At 40.3% G+C, this 22,729-nt stretch overlaps 1 protein-coding gene across 19 annotated transcripts in view; it reads right to left on the minus strand.

Annotated features, from left to right (window-relative positions):
• Positions 1–733: 733 nt before the first annotated feature.
• Positions 734–22,729, minus strand: part of PLEKHA7 (pleckstrin homology domain containing A7) — a gene marked incomplete at its 3' end in the record, with an annotated part of 276,779 nt that continues 254,783 nt past the window's right edge. For all 19 annotated transcript variants that reach the window (XM_034770147.1, XM_034770145.1, XM_034770144.1 and 16 more), the window contains 8 exon segments: positions 734–867; positions 5,323–5,475; positions 8,722–8,922; positions 9,650–9,729; positions 10,562–10,679; positions 10,815–11,003; positions 13,817–14,055; positions 14,985–15,093. In XM_034770147.1, coding sequence (XP_034626038.1) covers positions 734–867; positions 5,323–5,475; positions 8,722–8,922; positions 9,650–9,729; positions 10,562–10,679; positions 10,815–11,003; positions 13,817–14,055; positions 14,985–15,093 — 1,223 coding nt within the window.

Consider the following 22,729-nt stretch of genomic DNA (forward strand, 5'->3'; position numbering starts at 1 on the left):
ACACCCAAACTCCCTCCCAGAGCTCACACCCCCTCCTGCACCCAAACTTGCTCCCAGAGCCCACACCCCCTCCTGCACCCTAACCCCATACCCCAACCTGGGGTGAAAGTGAGTGAGAGTGGGGGAGATGGAGGGAGGGTGGATAGAGTGAGTGGTGGCGGGGCCTTGGAGAAGGGGCAGGGCAAGGGCTGAGCGGAGGGAGAGGGGGTTGGGTGTCCCCAAAAAATTTCAAATAAAAATGAGGGTCCTCAGGTTGCTAAAGGCTGAGAACCTCTTGGCATGATATAGATACATGCCTTACTGTAGCTGAGCACCGCACAAGTGTAATTCGTAAAGTCAAAGTGGCTGAGAATTTAAAAATTGGACAGTAACAGACCACAAAACCCAGTGATGATTCTGATGACATTCTGAACAAAAACAGCTTTCAAGCATGCTTGTATCTGATTCCATCACTTCCGACTTCTTGTACAGATATTTTAAAGCTTCAGAGTGACGCACACAGTGACATGCCTGGAATGTTATAGATAATCCCTCCTCCTATATTGTTTGGATATACATATCCCTCTCTGAGTATTAAGTGTATTTATCATGTATATTACATCTGTACATTTTTCATAAAAGTTACGTAATACATTGTACCTTGGTTTAATAATCAGCACTGAATCTGAAACAGTCTGGGGTATAGAGTTGTTTGAGATTAAAAAGAAAGGAGGGATTATAAAAATAATCTGACCTAGACCTGGTAAGAATATTCTTTATCTTTTCTGTATTACGGTGTCTTGCGGCTAATTCTTCTGAACTGAGAGGTTCTTCAGGGTCCAGGTCAACATAGCGTTCTGGAATTGCCACCTTTTCAGGTTTTGACAACTATGGAAAAAGAGAGAGAACGTAACTTCTGATACCTAGGACTTCAAAAACTCAAAGGTATAGCTATTCTGCACTAGACATATTAACCCAAATGGGAATTGCATGTGCACATTGACTGGAATACAATATGGGTCTTCACAGCCCTGTGTATTTCCCTGATTCCCTTTGAACTTGAACTAATGCACTTTAAGAATTTTTTCCCTTCTGATTTTTTCTCTCCTTTTGGGAGGTAAGTCATTGGTGTGGAGCTGTGATTGGTGGAGGAGATTGTGGGAGGAGTCAGGGTTAATACAGGTTCTTTCTGCAGCTCATTCTGTCAGGCAGCAGAGCCCAGAGTGGAATTGTCTGGCTTAAAAGGTTGCTGTATAAAGTTGAGAGAGGAGGCCAAAGCTGAGATCCTCTTGGGGCCTTTGCTACAAAGCAAATATAGCCCAAAGTTTGAATGCTTGTATTTTACAGGGTCTGGGGCACTCGCGACCTTTCCTATGAATAGCAAAGGAGGAAATGCTTGGAGGGTTTTTTTTTTTTTTTTTTAAATCATCATTTGAAACCTCGGGAGTCCCAAAAATTGCCACAGAGGCAATGTGACACAGACATACACACTGTGTGATTAATACTACACATATAATGCAAATATAATAATGCAGATTAAAACTTCTAATTAGGGAGTTGCAAAACAGCTGGCAATACATCTAGCAATTTTAACTTGGACGGATTTCCTGCTTGAAGAATTCAGAGCTGAATGAGACACATTCATAAGATATTGAACCAGCCAGTGAGCAGCAAATTTACAAGGGCACTTTGGTAGCCAACACTGATTAAACATAAAGTGCTTGTGAAGAACACAAATGAATAATGTAAGAGTAAAGGAAAGGTGAAGAAAAGAGTGGAACTCCTTCTCTTCTTTGGATCTGCAGTTGAAACCTATCTGGAGGACTGAATGATTCAGAGTTTTCAGTAAAGAGATCCCAAGCCTTTCACCTTTAGATCACTGCGTTAAAATCCAACCCAATTCAGTGGCCTATGAGAAATTACCTGATTTTTCACCGAGCGGGCACCCCTACCTATTGGTATCATTGTACACTAGAAGCGACCACAAACCCAAATAACATAATACAGAAATCATATTATTCAGAACTTAAATAACTTTAGAACCAAAATATCAGACTCTAACCTTCCTTTTGTCATATTCTTACGGAGTACCCCGAAAGTTCTATTCCTCCAACCTCAATCAGCCATAGAGGTCTGCCTCCTGAGACTTCCCTTTTTCCATCAGACTTCCTTACTTTTTAAGGCAACTTAATTCTGAGTTCAGCAGGTATCCTGCAAAGTATCTCTGCTGAGGCTAGATCAGCTCATCTGGTCACTTTGCATTGACCCAAGCAGACTGGCCAGACATCGTATAGTGTAAAACAATCAAGCAAAAGTCTAGAAAGTGTGAGCAGCAGGTCAGTTGGCCAAAGAGACAGAACTGTGTGACTGAGTTTTCTTAAAGAGTGTGGGGGAGCTTGAGGCCAGGGTGACATGGACATGGTCTGGTGAGGTGACAAGAAAAAGAAGCCCTTAATCCAGATCCTCATCTCTGCTGAATTAAATTTGTGCCACTTTACTATGCAAAGTGACCATAGATTTGCCCTAAAGGGACAGCTGGGGAGTCCCATGGCATAGGGGATTCAATTGGCAAAATGCCAACACAGATGGCTCTATGCTAGCCTCTTATGATATCCCTCTCAGCACAGGGAGCACTCCAGGGGCCAGATGAGGAGGCTAGGACCCAATGCACTCCAGAAATCTTGCCAGCATAATAGCCCCGTAGGGGACCAGAGCAGCTTTGGGCTGCTCTAACTTGTACCAGGAGCCAGCCCCAGAAGGCAAGGGAAAGGCAGAAAGGTGGCTTAGAGTGGAGGACTGAACCCCCATTCTCTATTGCAACTGGCACCTTTAGCAGGAATTTCATCAGAAGGGGCATGAATCTAATGGGCATGGAGAATTAGCTACTCCTTCAGACTTCTAGACTGGGTCCTGCATTTTTTAAAAAATGCTAACTGTTGTATCATAGATACATAGGCTATGTATCTACCACAAAACTGATCAGATATGCATATAATTAATTAAAGGGAAATATCATTCCTAGAGAAAAGGTCTGACCAAACAGGGCACAGCTGTTGCCACTGTCAACAGAGATGAGCCTCCAGCTCTGTAGCTTTCCATCCACCCTGGGTATTCTAGTTCACACTAAGCTCTGGTCTACACTACAGAGTTAGGTCAACACAAGGCAGCTTATGTCGACCTAACTCTAAGTGTCTACACTAAAATTTCATTCTCACCAACACAACTCACCCGCTACACTGACTTAACTCCACCTCCACAAGAGGTGTAGAGTCAATGTCGATGTGGTTAGGTCGACGCAGTGTCAGTGTAGACACTATGTTGCTTACATCGACTGTTACTCGCTTTCAGAAGTCATCCCACAAAGCCCCACACTGACAGTTCAATCAGCTCCTGGTGAGGACACATACCACTGACACAAGGAGCAAAGTGTAAAGACGTACAACCGATGTAATTACTGCGGTGTCTGTGTGCCAACGTAAGTGAGGTTGACTTAATTTTATAGTGTAGACATGCCCTTAGTCCTGCAAATTTCCAAATACCTGCATGAGGGGAGCTGTACTGTAGTGCACCTTGCAGGGTCTACAGGAGTAAAGCTCTATTCCTGTTCAACTTAAGTATTGTAAAGGATTCCAACAGGCCGGGGTAGAGCTTAGCAGCTTTGTAAGAATAGGGCATCACTTCCCCGACTCCCAAAATCCACAGGAGTGGAGTGCTCCTCATTGCACACATACAAAGATTCATCAAAAGTACTGATCCATCATCAACTGAACTCTATCAGCAAAGACTCCAATATGAAGGTATCAAGGTATAACAACTTCCTGATTCCACAGGCAATGTACTGCAATTCAAGACATTGTTAAGGATCTCTACTGACTTTTCAACTCATTCCGTACACTAAATGCCTCAATAGCAACTATGTGGGTGAAAACAGACAATCACTATGATCTTGAATGAACGCACGCAGGAAAATGATAAAAGACAAAAACACCACATCACTTGTGGGTGAACACTTTTCACAAAGCGATCATTCTATCAATTCTCATCCTCGAAAGAAACCTGCACAACACTTTCAACACTTTGAAATATGTGTTAACTACTTATGCTTAACAATCTGTTCCACTATTATTTAGCTGGGCCACTGAATCAGTTTCCCAGACCCAAAGAAGAGCTCTGTGTAAACTCAAGAACTTCTCTCTCTTACCAACAGAAGTTGGTCCAATAAAAGATATTTCCTCACCCACTTTGGGCTGGTCCACACTAACCCCCCACTTCGAACTAAGATACGCAACTATCTTAGTTCGAACTTACCGCGGGTCCACACATGGCAGGCAGGCTCCCCCGTCGACTCCGCGTACTCCTCTCGCCAAGCAGGAGTACCGGCGTCGACGGTGAGCACTTCCGGGATCGATTTATCGCGTCTAGACAAGACGCGATAAATCGATCCCAGAAGATCGATTGCTTACCGCTGGACCTTTGTCTCTCTAAAATCCTGGGACCGACGCAGCTACAACAACACTGCATTCTATTACAAAGAAGTTTTTTAAGGCCTGGCTTGACAAAGCCCTGGCTGGGAATTGGTCCTGCTTTGAGCAGGGGGTTGGACTAGATGACCTCTTGAGGTCCCTTCCAACCCCGATATTCTATGATTCTATGAAATACTTTCAGATTCTTTCATTTCCCTTTTCACACAACACTATGTTATACTGCCTCTGAGCCACCAGATGGCTCTATAGCATTTTAAACAAATGCTGTACTGAGTTATGAAAGCTGCTGACAAAATCCAGCACTGATATCACTGATTTATACTTTTCAGATAGCCTATAGTAAAGACAAGATTTATCTTTCCTGACCAGTATAAAAAGAGACATTCACTCATCTGCTGTATTGTGTTGTGTCAGTTCACATTAACCATGAGTCACAGCTGGATAGCTTCCTTGAGCTAGCTTTTTCTTCTATTGCTTTCCCTACTTCCTATTTTAAATTAGCCTTTAGTGCCTAACCCTTTCAAATATAATCTGAAATCTGCATATGCAATACATAATTTGTTTGCTTTTTCTCTTCTAAAACTTTTGTAAATATTTTCTACAGCACAGAGTGAACACTTAACATTTTCTTTCTAATAAGGTCAAACACTCATATGATCCTGTTCTCCGAAAGTGAGCCACTTTCAGCACAAGGCCACCAGAGTAGTTCTTTATTGTTTATAAACTCTCTATTAAACTGGAACTTTGTGTTCTTGAAACACAAGAATTTGAGAGAAGAAGAATTACCTAAAACTTAGAAAACCTGAAAGACCAAAGAATTTTGGACATACTGTATGGAACAATATGCCACTAGCATTACCTCTCTGCTGATATCTAAGTTATAATCTTGAGGTTCCAGATCCATCTCTGTCACTGGTACAGGCTGAATTTTTAACCTGTCATTTTCATTTTTCTCTTCTCCACGTATTGCTCTCTCAAGTAACTGCAAATCAAATTCTTGTTCTCGTTTCCACTGGTAACAGATACAAAACAATTAATGGTGTATACTAACAAATAGATCTAGAAATCTTTATGGCCATAGCCTCTAATATTAGGTTGCTGAAAGAGTCCATGAAGTTATACTCTTAAATAACGGACACACAAAAAACACGACTGTCATGCAAAAAAGTGTTTGTTAGTCTTATTAGTATTACTTTTGATTTTTAGCTATGCTATAAGATTTTACTTTATTTTTTGCATGCTGTAAAAAAACTGTTGATCAGTATTAGGCTCTAATAAGTAATCTTGTTATGACTGTGCACAAGTCCCATTAAAAAGAAGTGCTCCATGCACACACATTAAGGGGACCATAGGCAGACTGTTTTGGTTTCTTTGAGCTTAGAGAATGATAGAATACGGAGCAATAAACATTCTAAATACATATCTTACAAAATAAGATGGCTTTGAAGGGTGGACATTTACACAGCAGACTGAAAATTACACTAGATCTTATGCAGCTTTCTTCAGAAGTGAGCAGTAATTATTACTACTAATACTCCACAGATACATAAATTAACTGAAATTATAATGCTAATATTAAATTCCACTGGACCTGGATATATTTAAAATATCCTCAAAGCCATCTTAATCATAAAACGTCAATAAAAAGATTGTTTCATTTTCCTTATAAGAGCAACCAAAATTTACAATCTATTGGTTATCATTATAAAAATCTCACAATAAAAGCTTACTAAAAGAATAATTGCCTTTACAAGGCAAACTTTTAGCTATCATAGAATCATGGCAGATTTGAATTAAGCAGCATGTTTTGGGGGTTCAAAGTTGAAATTATGACAGAATGCCCCTCCTCAGCTAGGCATACACATATAAAACTTAATACAAATTTATATGCCTAAACGACGTTACGGATGTAGTTATGTTCTCATCAAATGCCACAAATGCCTAACATGGTGGCAATGTCGTATTCATATTAGTGGAGCCCTGGAATTTTATCTCATAAAGCTGAAAACTGAAAATATCATACTCCCTCAATCCACAAATATTCTGAACAAGAAAAGCACTCCTCCAGTATTTGACAATGTAGAAAGCAGAATATGTTGCTATATGTTTCACACATCTGCTTTTCTTAAGTCTCTCTCCAGTAACTCTTGACTGGCTTTGATTAAAGCTTACAGCCACTTTTACTCCACTAGGTTATACATATAAAAAAAAATCTGATTTAAACCTATTCATGCACAAGCTCTCAATAATCACTCAAAAATATGTAGTTTTTATATATATTCAAAATGTTATTTAATTATAAGGCAGTTAACGCTCATGTAAAAAATTAAGAAATCTCTTTTTAGGATTCAAAGGGGAAATACGTTTTCTTACACACACAGTGCTCAAGATGCAATCTTCTACTCATATTCAACCAGGCCTGATTGCCATAATATATTTTATATTCACACAATATTAATTTCAAGATATTGTTATATTGGTAAGAAAAACATCAAACCATTATTATGTAGAAATATGTTTATTGGCTTTGATGTTGAGACATTAAAAAGGCATTTTATATAACAAATAAATCCATGTACTATGTTCAATATTTCAAATGTCATACTACACTTGAGAGGTGATGAATTTTTTAAAAAAATCAGTGCGTTATATTCAAATTAGAGTTACACATACAATGTATGTTTAAAATAGAATGTTACATACTGTGCAGCAATTAAACTAATTACATATTTAACTGTTTACCATCTTGGCCACTAAATAATTGTAAGGTTGCAAACAAGCAAATGTGCTATCAAACATGCTTTTGTGTGTTGGAGCCCTCTAGATACAGGAAGAGATCTCTATGAAACAAATCAATAGCTAAAGGAGATCATTTTAATTCCTTATAGCAAGAAACAAGATGGCACACAAATTTGTACATAAAATATTCATTAAAATTATTAAAGGAGTGTTATGAAATGTTTAAATTAGAAGAGTGCATATATGTTAGAGTTGTACATTAAAAGTTCAGGTTTAGTTTTGCTAACTAAAACATGAAAATGGCAGTGATATCAAAATTTTACATTTCCCAAATGTTATACATTATCTTTCTGCAAATTTGAGATTGCAAAATGCAGGCCAGAATGGACGAATGTCTCCAAGAAATGTACCCATATTTATTTGATGAAGTAAACAAGGATAATTGGGTTGTAAATTAGTGTTTCTGAGGGATTCTTAAAAAATGGGAATAAAAAATTGAGTAATATCAAGGGATTTAGAAGAGCTAATAATTGACACACAGCTACTAAAATGCAATTAAGCCTGGTAAAAATTGAGTAGTCTAGTTAGAAATTATTTTGAAATAATTAGAAACTTTTTTAAGCAAAAGAAGGAATTAGGTATTATGAGTGACAATTCTAAAAGCAAGAGATCTTGTGCAATGAATTAGGTAAATAAGGTGATCATTCTAAGGCTCTAGTGACCCAAAGAAAAATAAATTTTAGAAAAGGAAGGCTAGCATTACAGTGGCTGTGACATTTACAGTACATCCTTTGTTTGATACCACGACATGATCAGATAACTTCACCAATTAGAATTGCTTTGGTTAGTGTCCAAAATGTACAATTAAAAACTTCTGTTCAGTACAGCATTTATTCTCAGAAACAAAAACTAAAAAATCCTTTCTTCAGCAACTGAACTTTGAGCCTCATTAAAATATTTCATATTTGAGCTTTAAAGAATAATTTATAATAAAGAAATCACAGTAACTGTTGCATAAACTTCCATTAAATAGGATTAGATTTTAAAACTGATTATCAGTTTATTTATATTTTGTCAATACCTCATGGAAAAAATCTTGGTTTCCTATAACCATATATAGCTCTTAAACTAGTTATAAAGATTTATTTTAAACACGCTATATAAGAACATTCTAAAAGGCCCATTCTGTCATAAGCAATCTGAAAGGTGTACAAACTTCATTATGCTTTCTAAATACAGTTCCAATCAATGAAAACACTTCCTGTCTCTGAAGTCATTTCAATGTATGCTATTCTCTTCTTGCCACGTTGTTCTCTCACCAACTTACCTGCACAACCAGCTACATAGACTGCAACTATTTGTTATCAAAAACTGATCATTTGTTATTCAGAGTCTTGAAACTGGTATTACACTATGATATATTTAGATTAGAAGTATCATACACTCAGGTAAAAGTGCTTCCTAGAAAAACTACAGATCATATTTTTAGTTAAGTCCTTTTAAGGCATGTCTAACATACTGAGCCTATGTCTGCAGAAACGGGCCGGATGAAAGACCGAGATGAAATAGACTGTCTTTCTCCTTGGCTAAGAGTTTTCTTGCGTTCACGAACTAATGCCTTCTGATGTCGCTTCATTCTTTCTAGTTGTTCCTCAGCACTCATCTTGCATCTTTGGTGGTCTCCAGAGTATAAGCGTTCCAAGGCACTCTTTGGTCTCTCCTGTTAAAAGTGACATGGAATACAAAACATATGTTGTAATTAATACTTTATAAGTAATATACTAAAAAAGTTTACTCTTCCTCTATTTCTCAGTGTAAATGAGCTGATTTTATCCTATTGCTTTTTACACTATTTTGCATATTTTCAACTCTGCAATTTCTACTAAGATAATAAACACACTATATAATTAACTAGGTCCAAGGCCTTCCTTTGTGAATCTGCAGCAACTTCAGTGAGTCGTTCTGACTCTGTCTCTTCTTCCTTGTATTAATCCTATCAAATGGAGTCCACTCTACGAGGGTTCTCCCTCTAAAGTACTCTGTTCAATGCCATATCCTCTATCACACCACATGCTTACATATCTTCTTTTATAACATCCCACCACTTCTTCTTGGGTCAGCTTCTTTATCTTTTTCCTTCAGTATTGATCTGCTGGACTCTCTTACTCACAGAACTGTTGTGTCTGTTTATATGACCAAATCATCCGAGCCTGTACTCCCTAATTTTTTCATTTATGGTGTTACTTCTGTCTCTAGGGATGCCCAGTCAGTTTAGCAATGTGACTGGTAAGAGGCCTTAATATGACAGGTGTAAAAAAAATGTTAAGCAGTTTTCCATCTCGTGGGTGCTATCAGAATCAGCTCCTGTTATGCAAAATACATCTGCACTCAGCATATTGTTTACAGAGATCCAGACACCTGTCACCAAAATATTTATTTAAAGTTACCTTGGAGCGATCTCTTTGAAATGTTGCATATGATGAACTGGTGGATGTCTGGTGCAGTCTGGAAGTTGATCCAGATAATCCTTACAAAGAAGCAAAACAATGCTCGAGAGACAGATAGCAGGTGGGTGTTTCAAAAAACCATTTTACATTTTCTATTATATATTTTTGTTACAGTTCGCTTCTCAAAATTTTCAGCCAGGTAGGGCAGTAATGGGATACAGGACTTTCACATCTAGGTCACCAGTCAAATTCATTCTGTGGTTCATAGCGACCATAATTCAGTACCATCTGAAGACAGTTTGGAAGCTCATGTAAAATGAGAAGTTTGTAGCCTCAGTCTTGTAACAAGTGTTAATGTAACTAAACTACCAGCAAACCTGACCCAAATGGTACTTACAATCAGAGCAGAGGGTCAAGAACTGAATGGGGATTAAAAACTGAATTGCCCCCACTCTTTCCTCTAAGGTGGTTCTAGGACTGAGGTACACTTTGGAGGTGGCATAGGGAAAATTGTACTAACTCTGCTTATGCTGTATCTGTGATGTCTTCATTCTCTAGGGCTGCCAAACTGGTGGAATAGATTCACTTAAAAAAACCTCTACAATTTAAGCCATTATGAACATAAGAAATATTTTGGGTCAGGCAATAATTTAAGAGCCGTTCTGACAAACTAATTTATCCTGTTATGGTACACTCCCACTTTCTAACAAAAAATGTGAAAATGTTTTGTAGGGGCTGATTATTTCTCTGGCAAAATTAGCTAAACAATGATATCAAGCAATATTTTGATAACTTTAAGATAATGACTCAAACAGCACCCCTAATCTTGTAACAAATACACACACACCATACATAATATGTCAGACACCACGTATTTTTTTAAAATGGCCTTTTATCAATTCTCTGGCTTACCTCTGGTAGGTAATGTCTGGTATCCACTGTCAGAACCTATGAAACCAAGTGAAGTTTGGCTGAGGTCACCACCTATTGTAGCTAATTCAGGTTCACTCATGTATGAACGAAGTTCTCCCTACATAGAAAAATATTCATTTGATCAAGTGAGACCACAGATCAGACAAATTAAAATAGTTTTCTTAGAGTCTTTGTGTTTCCAGGTTTCCATGTATCTGTCATTCCATAAGCATTCCATAAGCATACTGCTCACCCTATAATCTCCATTCACATATTGCCCCAGTTCTCGATCTCTCTTTCTTTCATCTGACTGACGTTTCAGGCCTCGCACTGATGTGTGCCTGATGACATTGGCTTCCCTTGGAAGAGGTGGAACAGCTGGTGGGTGATCATCAGGATTGTAGACCTGAGGGAGAGGAGGTCTGGGTGGTGCTTCATTTTCCTGGTAAAAGGTAAATAAACTGAGACTCAGCAAATAATATCTATGAAGTTTAAAACACACTTTTTCCTATATTCTTGGAACTTTAAAAGGTTATTTTAACTACTGAAGAAGGCTGTCTTAATATATAATAAAATGGTGAAGCATGTCCCCTCATCCCACCAACTAATGCATATGATTTTACGTGTTATCTACTCAACTTCTTCTTCAAGCACTATCCTTTATAGAGTCATAGAAATACAGGGCTGGAAGGAACCTTAAGAGGTCATCTAGTCCAACACCCTGCAATGAGGCAGGACCAAGTAAACTTAGACTATCCCTTACAGGTGTTTGTCTAGCCCAGTGGTTTTCAAACTTTTTTTCTGGGGACCCAGTTGAAGAAAATTGTTGATGCCCGTGACCCAATGGAGCTGGGGATGAGGAGTTTGGGGTATGGGAGGGGGCTCAGGCCTGAGGTAGAGGGTTGGGGTGAGGGCAGTGGGGTGAGGCTGGGAATGAGGGGTTCAAATATGGGAGAGGGCTCTGGGCTGGGGTTGGGGTGCGGGAGCGGGTCAGGGCTCTGGGCTGGGGGTGCAGGCTCTGGGGTGGGGCCAGGGATGAAGGTGTTGGGGTGCAGGAAGAGGCTCTGGGTTTGGGGAGCGGGGTTGGGGCGCGGGTTTACCTCTGGTGGCTCCTGGTCAGTGGCACAGCCGGGGAGGAGAGGCAGGCTTCCTGCCTGTCCTGGCACCATGGACTGTGCTGCACCCTGGAAGCATCCAGCAGGTCCGGATCCTAGGTGGAGGCGCACAAGCGGCTTGGTGTGGCTCTCGCCCACAGGCACTGCCCCCCCCACCAGCTCCCACTGGCTGGTGGAGCCAGTGCTAGGGGTGGGGGCAGCATGAGGAGCCCCACGGCCCTCCTGCCTACGAGCCGGATCTGCTGCTGGCCACTTCTGGGTAGGAACTACTAGTTTTTACTGGCCGGCCGCCAGGGTCCCTGGGTGCTGAGCAAGGTGACCCAGTGCCTCGCATTCCGCAACCCAGTATTGGGTTGCAACCCAAACTTTGAAAACCACTGGTCTAGCCTGTTCTTAAAAACCTTCAACTATGGGAATTCCACAGCCTCCCTTGACACCGACTTCAGTGCTTAACTATCTTTAGAGTTAGAAAGTTTTTCCTAATATCTAACCTAAATCTCCCTTGCTGTAAATTAAGCACATTACCGCTTGTCCTTCCTTCAGTGGACATGGGGAACAACTGAACACCATTCTCTTTATAACAACCCTTAACATATTTGAAGACTTATCAAGTCCCCCCTCAATCTTCTTTTTTCTTAAGACTGAAAGGGCCAGTGTTTTTAAACCTTTCCTCATAGGTCAGGTTTCTAAACCTTTTATTATTTTTGTGGCTCTCCTCTGGACTCTCCTCAATTGGTTCACAACTTGCTTCAATTGTGGTGCCCAGAACACAGTACTTCAGCTGAGGCCTCACCAGGGCCAAGTAGAGTAGGAAAATTACTTCCCCATCTTACAAATAATACTCCTGTTAATAAACCCCCAATGATATTAGCCTTTTTTGCAACTGCATCACATTGTTGACTCATATTCAATTTATGATCCATTATAACCCCCGATCCCTTTCAGCAGTATTAGTGCCTAGCCAGTTATCCCCCATTTTGTAATTGTGATTTAGTTTTTCTTAAGTGAAGTATTTTGCACTTGTCTTTACTGAATTTAGATTAGAATGTAGATTTCAGACCAATTCTCAAATTTGTAAAGGTCCTTTTGAATTCTAATCTTGTCCTCCAGAGCACGAGCAACCCCTCCCTGCAGGTTGGTCTCATCTGCAAATTTTATAAGCATACTCTCCACTTCATCATTCAAGTCATTAATGAAAACAGAATAGTACTGGACCCAGGAATCCAGTGAGGTACACGTCCCACTAGATACATCCCACCAGTTTGACAGTGAACCATTGATAACTACTCTCTTAGTATGGCCTTTCAACCAGTTGTGCACCCACTTAAAAGTAATTTCATCTACACCACATTTCCCTAGTTTGCTTATGAGAATGTCAGCCGGGACAGTATAAAAGCCTTACTAAAATCTAGATATATTACATCTATAGCTTCCCGCAATCCAATAGGCCAGAAACCCTGTCAAAGGAGGAAATTAGGTTGCTTTAGGATGATTTATTCTTGACAAATCCATGTTGGCTATTATTTATAACCCAATTATCTTCTGGGTGCTTACAAATTGATTGTTTAATAATTTGTTCTAGTATCTTGCCGGATATCCAAGTTAGGCTGACAGGTCCTCTTTGATCCCCTTTTTAAAAATAGATATTATGTTAGCCCTTCCCCAGTCCTCTGGGACCTCACCTTTCCTCCATGAGTTCTCAAAATAATTCCTAATGGTTCCGAGATTGCTTCAGCTCATTACTTAAGTGCCCTAGTGTGAATTTCATCAGATCCTGCTAACTTGAAGACATCGAACTCCGCACATCTCGGAAATTCCTCTATTTTGTGCAATATTTGCTGGTGAATGCCTTCTATTTTCACAATTAGAACTACACGTGAACCTTGTTTAATGAAAACACAAAGCCAGGTGCAATATGCTCAGGGTCAAACCCTAAACTGTGAACAAATTCAGGACAATTTTAGAACCTGAGCCAAAGTTTCTCCTTACCAGGCTAAATTCTGTAATGTGGCCTGGGCTTCACATTGGTAAGGAAGGGATTATTTATAAAATGTTTTCACATATAGCATTAGCTCCTCAGATACAATGGTGGTGAGAGCAGTAGATAGATTTACACTCAATTCATGGTAGTAATACTTACAATTTTTGACTTTAGCTTCACTGGTGACTGAAGAGGATGCTCAACTTTTTTCAGCTGTTGTGATTGAGACTGTGTTCTAGGCTGAGTATAAGGCTGTGGAAACAGCCTAACCTCCAAAGAGGACTTAACAGGACTGGATGGAGGAGTTCGCTGAGTAGAAAGTTTGCTCTCCACAGTTGTGAGAGAAGTTGATAATGAAGGCACTATAGGCTGAGAAAATGAAGGCACTGTTTTTCTTTCTATGGCAGAAACAGGTAAATAAGTTAAAAGTTGTATGGATGTTATATCTACATCATGAGCACACACTTTTCCCACAAAAACATCACACAAAATAATAAGCAGTATGTATCTATGCGCTGGCTTTTGAAAAACCTTCAACTTCCCTCATTATTCTGACTATAAACTATATTTTTAAGATGTAAAATCCTATGATGTTATGGCTATGCCATAAAACTTCCAGACACCTGGACATAGATAGGTGTCTATAGTTGTATTTTAAAAATAAATTAATACACAGCTCTATGATCTCAAAACAAATTCACACTCTGTTTATAGGTAAATGGTAAATAAAGTTAATAAATATACTCTTATGCATATGCTACAAACTGAATCTACATAAGGCGTCCAACTGATTTTCATTTCCCCAACCTACTGGCTCTTTTCTGTGAAGTCCAACAAAGCGGACTAGCATGCAGCCCATATACACCTTCTCACTTCACCTTTTCCTACAACAGAAGGCTGTTTGTTCTGTCCGCCAACCATTCCCCACAATGGAAAACAGTGTGAAGTGCAGGTAGGGGAGGGGGGCAGGACCAAGTGGAAAAGGCAGACAGACTGCAGGTGGGAGGAGCTGTCAGGTGGTGGGCAGGATAGCAACTGTGAGAGTGAGAGTTATGAGGATTAAAACAATTTTTCAGGTTTTGCTAATTTATCCCCTTGTTTGTTTTCTTATGCCTTGGCATTTCTTGGTTCCATCAGTAAGTACAAAAATATCTGTGAGAAAGGACGATCTTACTGGGATAAGGGGACTCCCAACACAACCAGCAGCAGCAAGTACTGGAAATTCTATAATAAATGATGACCTCAAGACTTCTAGCCCAACTCCACAGACCCAAGAGATTCAGATGAATTTAGATACAGTTTAACATCTTTACTCAGTTTCTCTTACCTGGATTTTTTATAGAATCTACTATGACTTTGTAGTTTGCTTTATTTGCACTTAGGCCAGCTGTGACATCTTCAATTCTCCATAAATCTTTTTGCATTTGTGTTTTCTCCTAATGTTTAGTAAGAGGAAAGATTTTAAAAATCAGTTCAATCCCAAGATTTTGTCAGTTTCATTTATTATAGCTAGTTTGAACCAAACATTTTAGTGACACTTGAACACAGGCTACATGGCTTGGAAAGATTATAGGAAAAAACTGGGCATAACACAAATGTTAGCATCTTAATTCAGCCAGTTCAGAATTACAAGAGTCTTTTGCATGACTATGCTGGTGGGAACAGAGTACTATCCAGACAAGAGATCAATTAAGTAGTTTTACATATACGTTCAAACAGAGATTGGATTCCTTATGATCGTGGTGCCTATCCCTGACTAGGACATCAAAATATATCCAGTTTTCCAAAGTTTGCATGCATGCCTAGGAGTCTGGAAGTAGGTTAAATAATTCTCTGAAGTAAGAGCAAAGATTAAGACCTCTTGCTGCTGTTGGTTCACAACATGCCCTACCTATAGGTGGAGCCATAAGTAATGCAATGTGTTTCCCAAAGTTTGGGGAGGTGTTGGGGAGGCGAGAGGAGCACAGACATACCTCTGAATTGTTCTCTACAGTCCCAGCTTTAATTTAAAATAAAAAAATAGCCTCTAGCTTCAGAATGTAAAACAAGTAAAAACCAAACCATGTAAATGGGCCTGGGTTTACAGAGAATCTGAAACAGCTCTGAGGTATGAATTGCCCCATTCATTTGAATGGGTACTATTTATAATACTTTAAATGCCACCACTGTTGAATATTTCACTTGTATTATGAAGTTTTATTCAATCTGCTCTGAGTGACCACTGATTTTGTCACAACTGACAGCTGGGATGAGGGGAGTTGGAAGCAGTCACTCACACCTTCCTTTACATGTGTGGCTTGAAGCTTCACAGCAGGACAGTTGTTACAGTCATCCGCTTCCTGTCTCCCCCCTGACAGACAAGCCTGCCAGACCCCAGAAGAGAAGGATGGCCAATACCACCCACAGCAGCACATCTCCCAGCCCCTGCACTGTGTAGGTCATGCTGGTTTGTTATCCATTGTTTGTAAAAGCGTAGGGGAAGGACATGCAAATTAACAACACATGGCACCATTAAAAGGGAGTGTGGTTGGTTCCATCTTCCTGAAGACAGGCTCAGCTTTCTAGAGTTAGGGAAACACTACTATAATGTATTATAGCCTATGGGGAAAGGCCTGAAACTCATTTAACCAAAGCCACACTAGTATGGACTGTTGCATGCTGAAACCTGGCTGAACTTCTGAACTTAACTTTTGTAGACAGCAACCACCACTAACCTACCACTAGACCATAATAGGACCATCTGTTTTCCTCCCATTTCCTATCTCCTCTTCTGTCTGTTTTTGGTTGGGGAAACTGACCTGACAATTCACAGCTTTGTAAGAGAGCTGGCAATGCCCTGGATGTAGTATCTTTAACATCTCCATCACTGAACAAAAAAGTTAAGAAGTGGAACTAAATTTGCAATTTTTCCTGTACACTTAGTGAACCAGAAGGGAGATAAATTGCTTCACCTTTACTTTCTTGGACCTGGAAAGTATATTCAGTCAGGCTATGTATCAGAAAATAGAGTGCCAAGGAGCCAGACGTTTAAACAATGGAGAATGTTATTTGCTAGTAGTAGACTCACAGGACAGATGGAACATTTATTGAAAGATTATCAAGATACAAACTAGATAATCATACTTGTTCCACTTCAGCTTCCTGAGAAGAATCACACTGCAGGATATTGAATGATGGATTTACAGTGAACACGTAAAAAGGTAACCAGTCAGAAAAACTTTGAACCAACTCAAAAAATGCACCTTCCATAAGTGCTGAAGTAGTATACAGAATAAGGAAGAATTTTCAATATTATTTCTAGATAATAGTTCTGCCTTGAGTGCAGGGGACTGGACTAGATGACCTCTCAAGGTCCCTTCCAGTCCTACGATTCTATGATTTTTTCCCATTACTTAAATCTTGACGCAAACAGAGTAGATCTAGAAAGTTAAACAGTTTAATATATTTTAAAGTATGAGCAGTCACAGATTAATGTTTACAAAGATGATGTACTTTATGTGCAAGGCAAGAAAAGTTGGCTGGAAGAAATAAATCATTTCCTTAAATTTTCCAGCACAGAAGCATAATTTTGAGTGATAAAACTACAGGATAAACACTTAAGTGAAAAGCTAAAACTCACAAAAAAACCCCACATCTGAGTTCATTCCAGCTTGCCCAGGTCCCTCCCCTCAGGCAAAATGTCATCAATCACGGCTATAAAATAAAGATTTTGCTTGAACAGGCTGCCTGAAGCCTTGAGTTCTTAACCTTTTGATGAATGAACATTTTACGCTAGTGTTCAGTATCAACTGTTGCCTCTAGCACCTTGAAATCTATGCCTTTATTAACATTTGATAATGTTCCATAAGGACCACTTTTTAAAAATAAAATAAAAGTATGCAAGATGGTAGATGAACTGCTCTGGAGCCTAAATTCCTCCATACAGAGAGAAGATGATTTTCAGAATCACTTTTGATTTTGGGTTCTTCAATTTGAAACAACATAAAGGCCCGTGATTTGGACATCAGCACTTTCTGAAAGTCAGGCCCCTAGGCACCCCCTCACCCACCTCCACACACGCAGCGCGAGTGCACAGGTGGTAACAACGTAAGCTAAGCTTTCCGACACTGCCCTGCCAATATGACAAAAACCAGAATTGGATAGACTATCAACTTAAAGTCTAAACAAATCTCTATTCCCATCCAATCCTTGGAAAAGGCTTGTAACCAAAAGTGCCTGAGGAACAGAGCTAGCAGTTTTACTATGGAGGCAGTTTCTTCCTTTGATGAATACTCCAGTGGTTGCCAGAGGTTACCAGTCTTCTCAGAATGGGACTTAAGCTGCAGAGGCTAAGATGTCCCAAGTTGGAGATGCCGATGTTTGCAGGTAAGCTCCCTGCTAATTCCCTGGCCTCCAAAACACACCTGGGAACATAGGACTGGATGGAATCCCTTGGGTCACAGAGTCCAGTCCCTTGCTATCACAGGCAATCCCATCATATAATTATCAAATTCCATCTTAAACTCATTAGGTTGTTTGCCCCCACTACTCCTATCGGAAATATGTTCCAGAATCTCACTCCTCTGATGGGTAGAATCCTTCTAATTTCCAGTCTAAATTTATTCCTGCCCAATTTATACCCATGTGTTCTTGTCTCAACATTGTCCATTAGTTGAAATAGCTCTTGTTTACCCTCCCCCCAGAAGTATTTCTAGAGAGCAATCACATCCCCTCTCAGCCTTCATTTTGCTAGGCTAAACAAGCCAAGCTTTTTTAGTCTCCATAGGCTCTCCATTGTCCTGATCATCCTAGTAGCCCTTCTCTGCGCCTGTTTCAGTTTGAGTCCATCTTTCTTCAACATGGGTGTCCAGAATCGTACATAGTATTCCAGATGAGGTCTTACCACTGCTTTGTACAGTGGCATTAATACTTCCCTATCTCCATTAGAAATCTCTCGCCTGACACACCTTGGGATCATTTTTGCCTTTTGCACAGCCACATTACATTAGTTTCCCGTAGTTGTACTGCAATCGACTAAGGCTATGTCTACACTGGCACTTTCGTCGTTAAAACTTTTGTCACTCAGGGGTGTGAAAAAACACACCCCACCTCTGAATAACAAAAGTTTTAATGACGAAAAGCACTTGTGTGGACAACGCTTTGTCGTCAGGAGCTGTGCTTTGGGCGACGAAGCTACCGCCCCTTGTTGGAGATGGTTTTATTTTGTTGCTGGGAGAGCGCTCTCCCAGCGATAAAAAGCAGCTACACAGAGCACCTTACAATGGTGCGGCTGCAGTAGCACAGTGTAGACATAGCCTTATACACCGAGGTCTTTCTTATCTTCTGTCATTTCCAACTAAGGAGCTCTCAGCTTATAGGAGAAATTCTTGTTGTTAATCCCTAAGTGCATGACCTTGCATTTTGAAGTATTAAATTGCATCCCATTTCTATTACTACGGTCCTCAATCCAATTCTTCCTGTATAATATTCCAATTTTCCTCTGTTCTGACAATGCCCCCCAATTTTGTGTCATCAGCAAATTTCATTAGCACATTTGTACTTTATCTGCCAAGGTAATTAATGAAAATATTAAATAAGATTGGTCCCAAGACCAATCCGTGAGGAACTCCACTAATAACCTTCCTCCAGCCCAATAGTTCTTCTTTCAGTACAACTCACTGTCTCCTCTGTAGCCAGTTCCTTACACACCTTACACTTATTGTACTAATCCTCATCTTCTCCATCTTAAATACTAATTTTCCATGGGAGACCATATCAAATGCTTTACTAAAATCCAGATATATTATATCTACCACTCTTCCCTTGCCTACAAAATTCAGTTATCTTGTCCAAGAAAGATAGACCAGACAGGTTAGTCTGGCCTGGTCTACTTTGATGAACATCAGATATTGACATCGGGAAGAGAAGATGATGGACACTAGGACAGAGCTGTGTTGATGCTAAAACTAAAGGCAAGCCAGGCTCTGATTTCATTTAACTCAATATCTTCTTGTATTCTGAAGGTGAGATACATAATCAAATCTGTTGCAGTTATGATAGTACAAGTATATGAAGCAACCTTAGCAGCACCCAAGGAAGAAATTGACACATTTTATAACAATCTACAGGAAGCTATATAAAGATTCAGGACAAGACTTGTTATTGGTGATGGGAGATTTTAATGTGAAAACAGGATTGGATTGGAATATCATACAAGAAGATCTGAAGGACCTTGAAAACTGAAGTAAAAGAAATAGTAGTAAAAGAAATATAATAGTGCAAGGTCATGCATTTAGGGACTATCAACAAGAATTTTTGCTATAAACTGGTGATGTATCAATTGGAAGTGAGAGGAAAAGGAAGACCTGGGTGTACTGGTTGATCACAGGATAACTACAAGCTGCCAATGTGATGAGGCTGTGAAAAAGGCTAATGCAATCCTAGGATGCATCAGGTGAGGTATTTCCAGTAGACATAGGGAAGTATTAGTGTCATTATACAAGGCACTGGTGAGACCTCATCTGGAATACTGTGTGCAATCCCAATCTCCCAAGTTTAGGAAAGATCAATTCCAACTGGAACAGGTGCAGAGAAGGGCTATTAGGATGATCAGAAGAATGGAAAGCCTACCTTATGAAAGGAACTCAAGGAGCTTGGCTTGCTTAGCTTAACCAAAAAAAGGCTGAGGGGAGATATGATGGCTCTCTATAAATACATAAGAGGGATAATTACCAGGGAGGGAAAGGATTATTTAAGTGCCATTTTTGACACAAAAACAAATGGATATAAACTGGTCATCCACAAATTTAGGCTTGAAATTAGAGAAAGGTTTCTAACCATCAGGGGAGTAAAATTCTGGAACAGCCTTCCAAGGGGAGCAGTGGGGGAAAATACCTAACTTGTTTCAAGAATGAGATTGATAAATTTATGGAGGGAAGGATATGATGACACTGCCTATAGTGGCATATGGCCCAGCTGCGACTGTTAATAGCAAAAATGATGGAGCACTAGATTGGGAGGGCTCTGAGTTACTATAAATAATTCTTTCCTAGATGTCTGATTTTTGAGTCTTGCTGACATGCTCAGTGTCCAACTGATCGCCATATTTGAGGTCCAGAAGGAATTTCTCCCCAGGTCAGATTGGCAGAGACCCTGGGGTGTGTTTTTTTTTGCCTTCCTCTACAGCCTGTGGCATGGGTCACTTGCTGGTTTAAGCTAGAGTAAATAGTGGATTCTCTGTAACTTGAAATTTTTAAATCATGAGTTGTGAACTTCAGCAACTCAGCTAGACTTTATGGGTCTATTACAGGAGGATGTGTGTGAGGTTCTCCAGCCCGCAATGTACAGGAGGTCAGACTAGATGATCACAGTGATCCCTTCTGGCCTTAAATTAACTTAGACTCATAGACTTTAACTACATAGAATAGATTTTAAGTGAGTACAAGTACAAGGTACTAAAGTCAGAAATGGTTACAAGAGACAAAGATAAAAACACTTTCTAGTGCTGAAACTTGACTTGGTTCAAGATAAAATTGTTACCACATGCTCCCAGCAACAGGGCTGACCAAATTTCAGGTCAGGATTTTTCCCAAAGTCAAACGGCTACTTCTTTTGTCTTCTTAGTTGAAAGAGAGATAGATAGGGAGAGAGACCTTGGGGGTATTTTTGTACTTCACGTTTATAGTCCAGTCACCCTTTGAAATGCGTTTTGCAGAGGGTTACCGCTAGATATAGTTCATTGTGCTGTGAGGTTGGAGTCATGGAGTCTTGTGGTGAAAGAGATTCCATGTTGTTGGTTGCTAAAATATAGATTGATCTGTTTCTGTCCCACTTCTTTGCCAAAGAATGGCCACTTGACAGCTTTGACAACTGGCTAGAGGCATCAGCTTGTCCTTTGCAAGTTTATCCACTCCCCAAGACTTGTCTGGTAACCATATTTCAGTCATAACTTCAGCTTATGTTCATAATTTTACATATAATGTTGCTACATACATTTCACCAGAATATTATTGACCAGTTAATTATTAGTTTTCAAATGATACCTCAACAAGGCACATTTTGTACAAGGATTATTACAATAGTGTGTAGGGAGTAAATAGAGGGGTGCATTCAGTCACACCAGATATTAGGAAAGAATGCACAGAAGCTGTGTGGAAAACATTCTGTCTCTGCTGAATGAAGAAATGAGACATGAGAAATGAGTTGAAGAGATATGGAACAGTGTAAAAAAATAGGATTACAAGTGTTGGGCTACAAGGCCAAAATGAAGAAACCAAGGTGGGTAATAGATGAAGTGCTGCTGTTGAGCGACAAGCATAGGAAGCTGAAGGAGAATAAAATATGAGGACAAGTCTAAAAGCTACAGGCTGACCAGAGAGATAAAACAGAAAGCAGAGAGACACAGAAACAATTGGATAAGCAAACAATGTAAAGAAGCAGAAGAATACACAATGAGAATGTGATATAGGGTTGTATTCTAAATTCCCTGTAAGCTGTGTGGATGCGCAGCAGCCTATTTAGTGCCGCGCAGGTGCTCAGGGAACCCGCCCAGCCGGGACCAGGGTGCCCTTCCCCTGGCCCCAACTCAGCCCTGGACCTGCTGTGGCCGGGTGAGGGGCATCCTGAACCAGCCCCGGCCCGGACCTACCGTGGCCAGAGGAGGGGCAGCCGGAACCTAGCCCTGTCCCAGACCTGCCACGGCCAGGACAGGTGCTAATTGATCCAAATCCTCACATCAACTCAGGCGCTGTTTGGTTTGTATTCTCGCGCCTCATGGTGGAGAGGGCTCTGATTGGTTTAGAGCTGTGAAGGAGCACTGACTATCAGGCAACTCCTGCTGGTCCGACCTTCCCATTCCAGGATGTAATGTGTGCTGGGACTTGTAGTCTGTGCTGGCCCACATGCCCTGGCCCTGGAGAGAAGGCTTTGTGATTGGTTCTCGATGTGCGATGAAAGATCATTGCTAAGGTAGAGGCACCAGTGGCCGGGCTCGTCTCCCCTCCCCTGACCCCAACCCAGCCCCAGCCCGCACCTGCTGTGGCCAGGGGAGGGGTGCTTATCCCACGGCCCCAGCCCTGGAGCTGCTGCGGGGAG

The sequence above is a fragment of the Trachemys scripta genome, chromosome 4 (assembly GCF_013100865.1).
Source record: "Trachemys scripta elegans isolate TJP31775 chromosome 4, CAS_Tse_1.0, whole genome shotgun sequence".
Classification (NCBI taxonomy): Eukaryota; Metazoa; Chordata; order Testudines; family Emydidae; genus Trachemys; species Trachemys scripta.